Source organism: Marmota monax, unplaced genomic scaffold (genome assembly GCF_021218885.2).
Source record: "Marmota monax isolate L192 unplaced genomic scaffold, Marmota_monax_Labrador192_F-V1.1 WCK01_AAM20220418_F8-fsc00022, whole genome shotgun sequence".
In the NCBI taxonomy this organism is placed as follows: domain Eukaryota; kingdom Metazoa; phylum Chordata; class Mammalia; order Rodentia; family Sciuridae; genus Marmota; species Marmota monax.
Genome location: NW_026695215.1, coordinates 14,646,663 through 14,662,111, shown reverse-complemented (window position 1 = coordinate 14,662,111; position 15,449 = coordinate 14,646,663). Strand labels below are relative to the sequence as shown.

Here is a 15,449-nt window from a genome sequence, read left to right as displayed (position 1 = left end):
CGGTCCCAAAGACATAGCTATTCTCGAAAGTTTCCGGAAAACAGAGTATTTCCTTGCCATATTTGTCTTAACAAATCTTAGGCCTCTCCCTGCCCAGCTGCACAGAATCCACATCCTCCGTGGGCCAAGGCACAGTTCAGGGGTGCCACTAATCTAGGAAAACTTGCTGGGTGGAGAGGGCTCTCGAGTGCACACCCCCAGCAGTAGGTCCTTCCGGCACCTGAGGCATGGGCAAGGTCTGAAGCTGGAGGCTGGTGGATGGCAAGTTTAGAAGAAAAAGATTCCTTCTCTAATATACTTATCTCCTTATTCAAAGGAAGAAGGGGAAGATGTTTTAATGGGAGAGCTTTGCTGCTCTTTCTATAATAATTATATTAATAAATTTCCTTTTGTTGACCTTTTAATATAGTATTGAATTTAATATATTGCTGATGCATTATTTTTTGGTGTATTGCTAAAAATTGTGTGAAGGTTTTTTTTGCAACTATATTCCCAGGTATACTAACCTTGTACTTTTCCTTGTAACATCTTTGTCTGTCTGGGATCCAGATGGTTCTGGTGGCAGAGAATGAGTTAGGAAATGTCCCCTTCTATCATATTCTATGAAATACTGTGTGTAGTAATGATTGACAGTATTTCATCAGTATTAGGTAGATTGTTCAGTGAAGACCTCTGGACCTGGAGCTTTCTTTATGGGACATTTTGAACTATGAATTCAACTTTCCAGTAGCGATAGGGCTATACTGGCTTTGCTTTTTTTATTTTTATTTTTTCTGTATAAAGCTCTGATAATTGGTGCCTTTCAAGAAATTTGTTCATTTCATTCAAATTGTCAGATTTTTTGGCACAAAGTTTTTCATGACACTTCCTGATGAGCCTTTTAATGTCTGTTGGATCTATAGTGATGCTTCCTCTTTTGTTGACATTGATAATTTGTTTTTGCTTTTTCTCTGATCATTTTGGTTAGAAATTTATAATTTTATTAATCTTCTCAAAAAAACATCTTTGGTTTTCTCTACTGTTGCTCTATTTCCAATTTCATTTATTTCTTCTCCTTATTATTTCCTTTCTTCTCCTGACTGTGGGTTTCATGTTCTTCTCTTTCTAGATTACTAAGGTAAAAGCTTAAGTCTTTATTTTAAGCCTTTTTATTTTTCTAATATAAATAATTGTCTTAGCACTAAACACCGCTTTCATTGTGCCCTGCCAATTTTGATACATTGTATTTTCATACAGCATGGGATGCATTAGATTGACAGCCTTGCTCAAGTCTTCCATGCCTTACTAACTTTGTAGTTACTTGCTCTAAAAATTATTAAGAGAAGGGAATCTGTGATTATATCTCATTGAAGTTTAATCAGTTTTTGTTTTGTGTATTTTGAAGCCCTATTATAGTTACATGTCAGAGTCCATCTCCAACAGGGGTTCTCAGGAGACGAACTGATGGTGAGGAGTCAGCGAAAGGGGGTGGAGAAACAACACAGACACAAAAGTAAAGGCGCTGAATCCCAATCTTTACTTGTGAAGTTAATCATATATACTTTTCATTTTGACAGGCTCACAATACTTTGTGGTTACAAAACAGGAATTATTATTCAAAGAAACAAAATATTACGTAGCTACAATTAGATAAGAAGAATGTATCTTGGCTTATGCATAAGCAAGCATTTTTACTTTCAGTTCACGTTTTGCTTTGAGCTGTTTCTGCTTAGTTAGCTTTTAATAATAGTTAGAAATGTCCCAGATTATTGGCCTATGCCTTGACTATTCTTTCTTAACTTACTGACTAGAACCAGCACCGCAGTTATGGCAAGTGGTTAACTTGAAAAGAGAGGCTACTAATTTTAATCAAACAAGAGTAAGAGTACAAACCATTGTGCACAGGAACAAGAACAAGCGCTAATCTGTCTTCTTAACATTAATTCTTCTTCTCTAGATTTTAATTTAATGTCTCAAAAACTTCCTTGACTGTTTTTCCTACAGGGGGTTTTTCATTAAGCATTAACAATTCACGTTCCACAGCTGAATCATTGCATTTATAGCAAACAGATTTATTCTTTAGAAGTAGTTGCATTAATTGGGAAAGTCATGTTTTTTTCCTTCATATTTAATGGTCATATGAGAAGTCTCAATTATACTTATTAAGAGAATACAAAAACAAACCAGTCCATTCCCAGAGACATACTGCGCTCCTCCAGAGGATGGATGCCTGTGCCATCCACCTCAGTAGGGCCTTGCCATAGCCTGAGTCAGGGGAGGGGCGCAGCAGTTAATAAACTTTTAAGATTGTTAGTATCTTGATGAATTTACCCTCATTATCATTATGAAAGATCTTTGGTTGTTGTTGTTGTTTTGTACTGGGGATTGAACCCAAGGGCACTTAACCACTGAGCCACATCCCCATCCCTTTTCAGTTTTTGAGATAGGGCATCACTAAGTTGCTTAGGGCCTCGATAAGTTGCTGAGGCTGGTCTCCAACTTGTGATTCTCCTACCCCAGCCTCCCAATCTGCTGGGGTTACAGGCGTGCACCCCCACACTTGGTCCACATTCATTTTTTTCTGGTCTTTTGTCCCTTTGCCTTCCACCAATGGTTTCCATTGCATGTCTTGTGTTCACTAATCCATCCTCCTGCAAGTCTAACATGCCCTCAGTGCCCTCCAATGTGTTTTTTTAATAACTCTGTTACAACTATGGTTTATTTTTATTTATCTTATTTTATGTGCTGCTGAGGTTTGAACCCAGGGCCTTACACATGCTAGGCCAGTGCTCTACCACTGAGCCACAGCCCAGCCCCAATCCAATGTGACTTCATCATCTTCACTCCTGTGAGTTCCACCCAGGGACTCCCTGATCGCTCCACTTCTACCTGCAACCTGTTCACGCTCTCCCCTGCCTTCTTGGGTGTCGAGAGTACACTGATAATGAATGTGTTGATGTCTTGGATATTATCACCCATGTCATTCTGGGTATCTTATTTTATCTTTTTAGTTGTAGATGAACACAATACTTTTATTTATTTATTTTTATGTGATGCTGAGGGTCGAACCCAGTGCCTCATACCTGCTAAGCAAACACTCCACCACTGAGCCACAACCCCAGCCCCTCATGTGTCTGTATTATGTTGTTTTTAAGTCCTTTAGGTATAGACCGAGGAGAGGGATAACTGGGTCAAATGGTGGTTCCATTTCCAGTTTTCCAGGGAATCTCCAACTGCTTTCCATATTGGCTGCACCAATTTGCAGTCCCATCAGCAATGTATGAGTGTGCCTTTTTCCCCACATCCTCACCAACACTTATTGTTGTTTGTATTCTTAATAGAGATGATGAACATTTTTTCATTTACTTGTTGATTGATTGTATATCATCTTCTGAGCAGTGTTTGTTCATTTCCTTTGCCCATTTATTGATTGGGTTATTTGTTTTGTTGGTGTTAAGTTTTTTGAGTGCTTTATATATCCTAGAGATTAGTGCTCTGTCTGATGTACGTGTGGTAAAAATTTCCTCCCATTCTGTAGGTTCTCTCTTCACCTCACTGATTGTTTCTTTTACCAAGAAGCTTTTCAGTTTGAATCCATCCCATTTATTGATTCTTGATTTTATTTTTTGCACTATAGGAGTCTTGTTAAGGAAGTTGGGGCATAATCCAATATGATGAAGATCTGTGCCTACTTTTTTAAATATATTTTTTAGTTGTCAATGGATCTTTATTTATTTATATGTAGTGCTGAGAATTGACCTTGTGCCTCACACATGCCAGGCAAGTGAGCCATGTGAGCCAGTGAGCCATGACCCCAGCCCCTGGGCCTACTTTTTCCTGTACTAGAAGAAGGGTCTCTGGTCTAATTCCTAGGTCCTTGATCCACTTTGAGTTGAGTTTTATGCATGGTGAGAGACAGGGGCTTAATTTCATTTTGCTGCATATGGATTTCCAGTTCTCCCTGAACCATTTGTTGAAGAGGTGTTTATTTTCCATGATGTTAAAACTTACTTGATTTTGAAAGCTGCCTTTATTTTGAAACCATGGCCTTTCTAATTTTATGCAAAAGTACATGTTTATTTATCCTGTGGCTAGATGAGTGTTGTTATTTATTTACCGGGCCTTTTTCAATCCTTCCAACTTTTTTTACATTCTGCTGATGTATAAAATATAAATGACTGGGAAGTCCTGCACAATATCACACCTTATCTTTTGAACAAATAAATGAATGAAGGATTTAAGGCGAGTAAAATTCTTACCTTACCAACTTACCTAAGAGATGCAGAGCATGGAAACTAGAGAGATTAAACTGGGAGGAATTGTGCTCAGGATGTTGCCAGTCTCTAATTACATCAGTACTTTGGGGATGGGGCAGGGGGAATGGAGAGGACTTAAAAAAGAAAGTCCAGCCAGGTGGCTGTGAGGCTGAGGTGGGAGGATCGCAAGCTCAAAGCCAGCCTCAGCAATTTATCGAGGCCCTAAGCAATTCAATGAGATCCTATCTCTGAATAAAATGTAAAAATGGGCTGTGAGAGTGGCTCAGTGGTTAGGCGCCCCAGGGTTCAATATCCCTGGTACCATTAAAAAAAAAAAAAAAGTCTGTGCTACAGAATAACTGAGTTATTGAGTTGAGTTTCTTTGAGTTTCTTCCATGCTGTGACAACATCGTTGTGTTGAAGTGTCACCCCCTTTCTCCACAGAAAAGTCTTAACTGGGCTTCTCCAGAAATCTTCACCATGGCTGATTTTAGGGCTGTCAGCAAGAGTCTCTGCAAAAGAGTCCAATGTAGATAAACTTCCTATTTTCATGTCACCCTGTTTTATTTGGCCACTGGCCAAGAAGATACCAGCATTCCAGGTGCTGAACACCCCCTTACTAGTTTTTCACACACGTATCCAGTATAGTAGTTTGTAGAAATGTACAAACAGGCCTCTGGCCTTGAGCTGGGCTTCACAGAAATGTCTACATTTTTTAGATAAGTTACCAACTGGGCTCCATGGTAACAGCTGGCAGGGGGAGGAAAGAAAGGGGAGAAAAAGATCTCCCCTTCTCAGGTGTTGTCCTTGAAGGGTTAACTTGCCCCAAACAGTGAAAGAAAAAGCTGCTTTTATGTGAACCTCTACAGACTGTGAACTTCTGAGCCCCTCCCCTTACATGCTGGGTATAAAACTCTGAAACTCCCTGAACTCAGGGTTCAGGGGATTAATTGATTACAGCAAAAGCTGTGCCCTCTGAACCTGGCTGCAGCCAAATAAAACTGCTGCCTGCTGTCTTCGGTGCCGTGCCTCGTCTGTCCCTTCAACAGTGTTTTGTAATTTTCTCTGGACAGCCTGGTCAAGTACTCTACCCACTTGAGGGAAATTGACCTTGGAAACAATGACTTGGGAGAAACAGCTGCTGGTGACATCCTTGGAGCACTGAGAGCCAGGAAGAAAGGTAGAGTGTTTTCAATTTGTGTCTCCCCCACCTGCCAATCAGCTCATTCCTAAATTCTGTAGTATTCACAATTTGCTCCACATTTTTTTTCCCCATTTAAATAACAAGAACTATGCGATGACCAGGAGCAGTGTCACAGGCTGGCCACTGCTGTGTCAATGTGCCCAGTGGTTTGCACAGAGTTAAGAACTTTTATGATGTCATAGGTAGTCTTCCATCTAAGTAATGACACCCCCTCCTACCTCCAAGACACGGGGTCTTGGCTATGTTGCCCTTGAACTCCTGGGCTCAAGCCATCCTCCTACCTTATCGGCCCAAGTAGCTAGGACTAGAGGTCTGGCTAGTAATAAATATTTTTAAAGTGAACTTTTCTCCACTGGTTTTTCTTCCATTTGCTGTCATCCTTGCTTATTCTCCAGGAACTCTTTTCTGGTTCTCTATTCTCCTCCCAGCCCAGACTGCAATGATTTCTCCAAATAGCAACTAGAAACCTCAAGTAGTAATCCTCATGGGGTTACCGTGTGTTTCTGTGTCATCTTTCCCAAAGAATGGTTCATTGTGATTGGCCTGGGGCAAGCATTAAGAGGATGTTATGATCATGCAGCCTTTGAAAATGAGAGAATCACATGTGGCAGAGATTGGTCACTTTGGCCACCCTTGGCCACCCCTGCCCGTCCTTCATGATCAGACACCACCAGAGTTAACAATGGCTGCTCTTCCTTCTTTTAAATGCAGCACCACAAACGACACCATAAACAGATTTGAAAATGAAATTCAATACTAAGAAAAGTATCTTCTTTGGCCTGAATGCCAGGTTCATGACAAGGCAGAAGCTGAACAAGTTCTGGAGAACTCTCCTGTATATCTCCTGAAATTATCCTGTGGCAAAAATATGAGGACCCCCCCAGTGGACATCTGGAGCCTGGGTGTCATTCTGCATTTCATGGTTATAGGAGATACCCATTTATGGGAACCACTGCTAAGCAACTGAAGAAGCAGACTGTGCAGGCAAGGTACACCTTCCCCCTGCACGTCTCTGAGGGAGCACAGAGCCTCATCCATCAAATACTGACAGTGGTCTCCATACAGAGGCCCCAAGTAAAGCATATAATTGGGCACTCATGGCTGAGGCAGGGTGAGAATTATTTACCCAGTCATTCTAACAAGCTACTCTCAAAATACCTTGATCCCACAATTTGTGACAATCATGTTTGATATGAGTTGTGACTCCTATAATACCTGGGTGTCCCTGGTAAATAAAAAAATATGATGGAAAAAAAAAGGAAAATTGGGGGAACTCTTAGAGGTGCACTCCATGGCAAGAGGCATGAAGGTGCACACACATCTGGTCTTTGCTATTTCTTCCTAGAATGGCCTTAGAGCCCGGCATGATTGTAGACTGCATTTTTCTTTCAATGCTGGTAGTGGTTAGAGAGAAGAATTATAATTGCTTGCTGTATTTCAACTTTCTAAACTAGAACTCTGGCCTTTTAAAAAAATTTTTTTTTAGTTGTAGATGAACACAATAGCTTTATTTTATGTATTTATTTTTATGTGGTGCTGAGGATCGAACCAGTGCCTCACACTTGCTAGGCAAGTGCTCTACCACTGAGCCACAACCCCAGCCCAACTCCAGCCTTTTTAAACCGCCAATCAAATGATGCCAGGATTTTTCAATGATCCTTTTCTTTGGAGGAACAGAACTACTTCTCCCTGCTCCATTAGAGTTGAATTCCAATTCGACAGAATCGTGCTGTTAAATGTAATTCAAATTTGACTTTAATTTTAAACTCGATAAACAGGAGGCAGGTTAATGATTTCCTTTTGCTTCTTCTGGCCCCGTGGAAAGCTTTCATTACCTGCTGCAGCAGAAGGCATTAAGAGACTGCAGACAATCTTCCCACTATTAGTGAGTGCTAATGATGGACAGTCTCAGATGACTTGATAGAAAACGATTCTCATCCAGTACGTATTTGCAACTGGCAAACATTGTGCTTTTTCAGTAAATGATTTAATTTGCATAAATGAAAGGATAATTATGAAATGCCACCTGAAAATACACTCATTTAGAAAACATTAAAAGGTAGTGGATAGTTCAAGAAATTGGGTTTTTCCAAATTTAGTAGTATATATCAAGAGTAATTTTAATGCATTTATTTATCTCTTGAGCTAAAATAATTATGGGATGTTTCTGACGGGGTACTTCAGATGGTTAGTTTTAACTTCATAGAAGACTCCCCAAATGGGGCAACTGGTTGGATTCCTTAGGGAAAGTCTCTTACCATTTAGCCCTAATCACATCATTTTAAATGTTAAAAGGCAATTAGTAATATCACTGATTATAGAACTAACAACGTTCTTTTACTGATTGTACCTGTGTTCTTATCATTTGCAAGTTAACCAGCTAATTTCTAATTTTGCCTCTTTCACAAAATCCAAATTAAGAGCCTGGGGTCACTTATTGGCCTACCAGGGAACTACCTTCAATGACAGATCATGCACAATAGGCTCAGAAGCCTAAGACCCAGCCCATCCAATGGGGTTGTGAGATGGCCTACTCCTTTGTGATTATGTTCTTCTTCCCCTCAGGTAAACTACCAGTCTTAAAAATCACAGTCACTCCCCAGATCTCTTCAGACACCTTCAGATCTATTTGGAAAAATAGCAAGAAGTCTAGTAAGGCCCGAAGAAAGAAGAAAAAGAAAGGTTCGTTCTTAAATATCCGTGTTGGTGAGTAGTGTCCACCAGGGGGCGCTGGATGCAGCCTCTGCGCACCGCTGGGGTAGATGGCACCGTCAGATGCAGATGCAGATTTGGCGCTGAATAAAGAGAATTTATGTTTTAGATCACACGCCCCTAAACCAGCGTCCCATTCTAATGAATGATGATTGCATCAAGAGACAAGTAAGGAAGAGAACAGCATCCTTCCCTCGAAGATTTAGTGCAAACCCTGTCTCCCCTTTAACCCCTTTGCCTGCCCAAATTCTCTACTTCCTAGTAGCCTGTTGCAGGTCTATAAAAGGTGAATTTACCCAAACTCTCAGGAAGCCTGCGCTACCTCTTGGAGGGGATTGATTTAGATATGTTCATTCTCTATTGTGTAAAGTTGAAATTCCTCCCTCCAACCCCTTATGATTTCCCATTTATTATCTCACAGGCTAAAAACAGAATATGGATGTCAGGTTTGCACACACAGGTCATCTATTTTGATGGCGACGCAGACATGCCTGGAAGGACATTGCTTGTTCTGTAATCATATTTTTTTTTCATTGTAACCAAAAACATTTTCAAATTCTAAAATTCCAGAAGGTTCTTTTATGAAAATTGAAAGTGATGTTAATCTTATCACACATCATTTCTAAAATGCATGTTTCTCAGTAGGTCTTGGTAAATACAGGTGCGATTCTTCTCTGGGACTTCTTTTTTTGTGCATGTGAAATTTGTAATTTGAAGAAAGTATACCCCCCTTTTTTTCCCCCTAAAAAAGAAAGATATATATATATATATCTACATTCGGGAATAATAGGATTGTTGGGAAGTAATAACAACTTCCTAAAAGGAAACATCCCCTCAAATTAGGATCTTTTCAACCAGGCACATGGTGCACACATGTAATCTTAGCCACTTGGGAGGCTAAGGCAGGAGGAGCCTAAGTTCAAGGCCAGCCTGGGAGATTTAGCTAGACTCTGTTTCAAAATAAATTTTTTTTTTAATTTTTTTTTTTTAGTTATAGATGGGCACAATACCTTTGTTTTATTTATGTTTATGTGGTGCTGAGGATTGAACCCAGTGCTTCACACATGCTAGGCAAGCGCTCTACCACTGAGCTACAATTCCAGCCCCTCAAAATAAAATTGAAGGGCTAGGATATGGCTCAGTGGTAGAGCATCCTTGGGTTCAGTCCCCAGTACCACACACATACACACAAAAGGGATCTTCTCCAAATGAGGAAATTTCTGATCACCCTACTTGGCCTTGAGGATGCTGAACAGCCCCACGGGAAATGGAAGAGGTGTGATTGATGGATGTATGAATGATACATCAGATTAGCTGAGTTTTACATGCCACATATGGTACAGGTATGAAGAGCATGCACTGGGCATCCAGATGAACCAGAATTCTCTGTGGAGGTCCTGGTATTTTCCAGGCATGTGACCTGGAGCAGTGAACTTCACCACACCTCAGTTTCCCCTTATGTAAGAATCAAATAATAATAATACCTGTCTCGTTCTGTGAGCTTTGAGTGAGCTGGCAGATGTTAAAAGTTTTAGGACAATATCTGGTTCATAATGTCACTTAAAAACAAATGCTAATAGCTGCTATTGCCACTGTTATCCTTGGTGGTCGGACTGAGTGGTTCCACCTTATTTCACCTTTGAGGCAAGAAACATTGAAAAGAAAAAAAAAGAAGATTTACGACCTCTTCAGTTTGAAGTAAAAATAAAAATCTTCATTCTTCTACATCCAAATTTAATAAGTGTGCACAGATTCCTGGAAACTAATGTGGAGGTGGGCAGGGAGTATAGCAAATTATCTCACTCTCCAGGATCTTAGGAGCTAGCTAAGACAGATCCTCCTACATTAGCAGTGAGCAATAACAGGGTGTAAGTGTCAAAAGAATGTCATTGGACCCACTTGAATCAAAGTGTGGAATATGATATGTCAAGAAATTTGTAATGTTTTGAACAACCCACAATAAAAAAAAAAAAGAATGTCATTGGGCAGGATAAAGAAGGCTACAGAATAATGACATTCAACTTAACACATTTATCAGAATTTTATGTATCTGATGTATGAAACCTCATGAGAAACTCCATCTACTTAAAAAATTATTGTTTAAAATTTTCCATACCTAAAATCAGTGTGCTTCTTTAGGAGGTGTTTTGGCAGTGTCTATCCACTTGAAAACTGCATAGCTTTTGATGTAGTCATTCTATTTTAGAAATTTGTTTTACAGATACATTTTCATAAGTGTTGGAGGAAATATAAAAATATTTAATGTAGTAACATTTATTTTACATTGTGAAAATTAAATGTCTTTTAAAGGGTCCTCTAAATAAACCACAGTAAATGTATGTGGTGCAATACTACGGAGCTTTTAAAGAGAATAATGTGGATATGTAGGATATTCAAGTGATACTATTTTCAAAATCAGGCTACAGAATAATACATGTGGAAGTTTTATATTAAAAATAAATTGGAGGGGCTGGGGTTATAGCTCAGTGGTAGGGCACTTGCCTAGCACGTGTGAGGCACTGGGTTAGATCCTCAGCACCACATAAAAACAAATAAAAAGATATTGTGTCCATCTATAACTGCACAATCAAAAATAATAAATAAATAAATTTAAGATGGGCACAGCGATGATGTCTGTAATCCCAGCAACTCAGAAAACTGAGGTAGGAGGATCCCAATTCAAGGCCAACCTCAGCAACTTAGAACCTGTCTCAAAATAAATAAATAAATAAAAAGGACTGGGGACATAGCTCAGTGGTAAAGCTCCTGGGCTCAATCCCAAGAACCTAAATAAATAAATAAGAATTGAAGCCAGGCTCAGTGGTGCACACCCGTAATACCAGCAACTTGGGAGGTTGAGGTAGGAGGATTTGAAGTTAGAGGCCAGCCTTGGCAACTTGGTGAAACCCTGTTCCTCACCCCCCCAAAAAAGGGGGGTGTTGTTTCAATCCCCAGTTGCAAAAAAGAATTGATGTAGTGTAATCTAGCTATTTCATCTCTGACTGTATTTCCAAAAGAATTGAAAGCAAAGTCATAAAGGATATTTGTATACCATGTTCATGGAGGTAGCCAAAAGGTGGAAGCAGTTCAAATGTGCACTGAAGAATGAATGAATGAACAAAATGTGCAGACCTACTATGGAATATTATTCAGCCTTTAAAAGGAATGAAATTCTAACATGTGCTATAACATAGATGAGGACATTATGCTAAGTTAAACCCAGTAACAAAAAGACAAAATCCTTATTTCCCTTTATAGGAGATAGAGTAGTTGAAATCATGGAGACAGAAAGTTGAATTGTAGCTGCCAAGAGCTGGAGGGAGAGGAAAATGGGGACTTGTTCTTTATTGAGTACAAAATTTCAATTTTGCAAAGTGAAAATGTTCTGTTACATAACAATGTGAAAATACCACACCGGACTTAACTATGTGTTTAACTATGATTATGGTTGTAAATTTTATGTATATTTTTCCCCAATTAAAAAAATTTAATGAATTGATATGTGTCTGCTTTACATATGTAGGAATTTCTGAAGAGTCTATTAACAGTGCATGTGGGTTTCTTTTTAATTGTGTAACCATTTTTACTTTTTTTGGGGGGGACCAGGATTAAACCCAGGGGTGCTTAACCACTAAACCACATCCCCAGACCTTTTTTTATAATATATGTTTTTTTAGAGACAGGGTCTCACTGAGTTGCTTAGGGTTTTGCTAAGTTGCTGAGGTTGGCTTTGAACTTTCAATCCTCCTGCTTCAACCTCCTGAGCTGCTGGGATTATAGACCTGCACCACCATGCCTGGCCCATTTTTACTATTTTAATGTTTTTTACCACTTATGAGTTGTCAATTTAAAACGCCTGAGATAGTTTGATACACTGAGATGAGCTTGTTAAGCGTCAGCGACAACATTCTCATTGCTTTGGGACCTGGTGCCAAATGAGCAGAAGAAACGCGACCCATGCTGGGGTTTCCTTGGAGCACAGGCATATGTGGTGGCAAAGGCTGCTTGGTGACGATGCAAAGATAAGGAGTTTTTTTTTTTTTTTCCTAATGCAGCCAGAGGAGATGGGGGAAGTTCTGTCCAATTTCAGAGATTTTCAAAGACAGTCCAGAGTGTGTTTGGGTTACAGTGCAGACCATCTGCCTGGGGTCCTGGAGAGGAGTCCTGGGGTGACACTTGAAGGCAGGTTGGGCCCATGATGTGGCAGAGCTGAAACAACCATGTTAGACCAGGACGAAAGAAAAGACCACTGACTCCAATTAAAATCAAATTAAAGCAAGCTTATTATTTCGACCGGCCGGGCTGCCTTTCCCTCCCAAAACCGTTGGAACAAGACAGCAGCCGCAGCTTTCCTGCAGCCCAGCTTTATAGCCCAGAAAGTTACACAAAGGGGGGTTACAGATAACAGAACTCTGAGGAGCATCACACTAATGGTAGCTTACATTTTTGCTGGCCAACATCAAAATTTATGAGGATCATTAGAGCCTCAGAGAGGGTCATTATCTGGCCAGGGAAGGCCAATATTCATGAGGTGTCACTAAAGTTTCGGAGAGGGCTGCTGTCTGGTCAAAGAGTCAGGCATGGGTGAATTCAAGGCACGGGCAGGTATTCCAAGCCAGGTTCAGAATTTGCAGTAATTTATAGTAAAGCCAAAATTAGCTTTTCATGGCTTTGTGGCGAGATGGCTCCCAATTTTGAGAGAAAATCAGGTTGGTTCTATCACCACCTGGGACATTTAGATTTTGTCCTGAGGACAGTGTGGAGCCAGGGACATCTGGAGCAGGAGGGTGCCAGGTGGAGGGCACTATTAGAGGACAGGTAAAATTGGGGACAGAAGAAAGAAGGAAACCAAGGCAGGGGAATGAGGTTCAGACTCTGTTATGCTCGAATTCGGGACACCCAAAAGACCACCAGAGACCAAGATCGATGTAAGCAGCAAAGAGGCATTTATTGTGAGCTAGCTTGGTCCTCTGCACACACACAGCAACTGGTGACACTGAGAGGCCCCGAGCCCAGGGTTTGCAGCAGTTTTATTCACTCTTTGGGGAAGGCAGGGACTTCACATACATCATAGCATCTCTTAGCAAATCATCACACACCTCGGGAAAATCATAAAACATCTCTAAAACATGATTAGCACATTCACTGGCGGGAACAAGTTGGGTAGGGGTGATTGGTTAGTACGAGAGGGGGGATTCATTTGAACTAATTGGTTTAAGCCACGAGGGGAGTATTGCTGAACTACATGGTTTCCCACATGTTATCTACCACCATAAACTACTGGGGGCCATCTGGCATCCCAGGTATTTTCCCTGTCTCATGCTAATTGGTGGTTGCTAGGGGGCTGCTATGGGTCCTCACCTAGCCTGAGTCAGGGACACCTGGCAGCAGATCTCTCCTGTTATTTGTAGATAAACAATTCAGCAGGGTGGGAATGTGCCTAGGAGTGCTCGGTGAGTCTTTCCAAGGACAAAGGTCATGCCCCTTCCTTGGACAGGCTTTGCTCTGAGGTACAGGCTGGTTTTTCAATTCCACATTGGGAACGGATAGCTGGGTTTATTCTAGAAACTTCTAAAGGAAGATCCAAGGTGATTGTACCTGGAATAAGAAATGGAAAGAGCCAAAGGCATCCACGGTGTCAGGCCAGGCCAGTTATCTCTAGGAGAGTGCCAATGTCTGGCTGGGCACAAATGCCGCAGTCTGGCTGGGCACACAATCACGAGCCACCACACAGCTTGTAGATTCAAACAGCAACTCTTTATTCCCGAACTCACACCAGCCGTCTACAATCACGTTCTGGGGAAATCCACGTTCTCTGCCCAAAATCCACCTCCACTGGGCTTCTATCTCCAAAATATATTGTCTGAATCCCGTGAGAACTCAAGGGGAACTCAGGCAGCAGGATACGCCCTATTCCCAGCAGGAATAATCTTAAACCTTAAACCTGGAACCTAAACTGGGAACGCCCTAAACACGATTATCTTAAAACCGGGAACACCCTAATCTGCCTTGGTCCTTGAGCAAGGTCACGTACATTCAATGTCACTGCAACATGTCAGCAACATGGGGTACGCTGGCAAGGAAATTGTCATACCTACTTGGCTAATGGCTCCCAGCAGGAGAGAATTACACTCAGGCAGAGAAAGCGAAGTCTCAAAGGGAAGCTACATTGTTCAAGAAAGGTAATGAACTCCCTTTTCATTGGTTGAGTCTGGACAAAGGGGAGCTGTTCAAGCAGACGTGACCAATGTCTGATAGAACACTCTGGCAGGATTCAGTAGAGAGGTAAAATCACACATGGCACCAGGCCCGATCCAAACCTGGAACTCGAAGATTCAGGGTGGAGCAGTTTCAGACAACTTGATCAAAATCACTCCTGAAAACTCAATTTTCTTAGAAAATGTCATCAGGTTTCCAAAGAAGTCACCATGAGTTTCTGCATCATTTTCATCTATTCTGAAACACATCTCTTTTTATTCATACCTGAAATTAAGTAACATCATGCAATGAATGGTTAATGTCTTAACAAAACACTGTTTCGAGGATTTCAGAAATTCTCCTTAAAAGGCAAATTACGTTGGTTGACTTTATGCTTTCAGCTGTGTGTGTTTGTGTGCACACGCGCGTGTGCTGGAACTGGAGAACAGGGGTAGAATTAGGGACTTCTGGCCACGGCCTTCATCTAAGACCAAAAGGGGCTAATAAACTGTAGGGTTCTACCCGACCAAGGACCAGCAGATGCCCAAGGGTCCCGTGGGAGTGGACATCATTATTTCCAAGAAAGAAGTGAGATGTGCCCTGGCTCTTGGTTTTGCCAGAGCACAGGCCTGCCTAGACAGGCCTTCCCAGCAGGAGGTACCACATACATTTCCGACTAACTTTGATTTTGGCCTCCAGGACAGTTTGGTTGTCCTTGATTTTTGCAGTGCTTGGCTAGAATCCAGGGCCTCATGCACTCTAGGCAAATGCTCTACCAATGACCCAGACCCTCAGTCTCAGGAATAGTTTTCTGACTTTGTCTTCACAGTTACAAACCTTGGCTCCTTTGGAAAAACTAAGCCAGTTCAATCAATAATCAATGGTCATTAGGATTGGGTTTGTTTGTTTTTCCAGTACAGTCAAGGGACCCAGTGTATGCCACGGTCGCAGAAGAATTATTTTGGGCTAATGGCATTTGAGGATCAACAGAGTAAGAGTTGTTGGAAATTTTGTTTTTCTTTTGAACTCTCTTTAACTACCCCAAATCAGTATTTCCCAGAAGAGTTCAACTGTCATAAATCTCTTCCCCAGAAGTTTCA

At 41.0% G+C, this 15,449-nt stretch overlaps 1 protein-coding gene across 2 annotated transcripts in view; it reads left to right on the top strand.

The window, feature by feature from the left end:
- LOC124084230 (uncharacterized) overlaps positions 1-10,127 on the top strand; it is a 38,795-nt gene extending 28,668 nt beyond the window's left edge. The window contains exons 9-11 of one of the 2 annotated variants that reach the window (XM_046431239.2): positions 5,309-5,415; positions 8,005-8,121; positions 8,573-10,127. In XM_046431239.2, coding sequence (XP_046287195.1) covers positions 5,309-5,415; positions 8,005-8,121; positions 8,573-8,577 — 229 coding nt within the window. In that variant the 3' untranslated portion in view covers positions 8,578-10,127. Of the gene's footprint in view, positions 1-5,308; positions 5,416-8,004 lie in introns of both variants that reach the window. The other variant, XM_046431238.2, reaches the window with a different exon arrangement.
- The last annotated feature ends 5,322 nt before the right edge of the window (positions 10,128-15,449 follow it).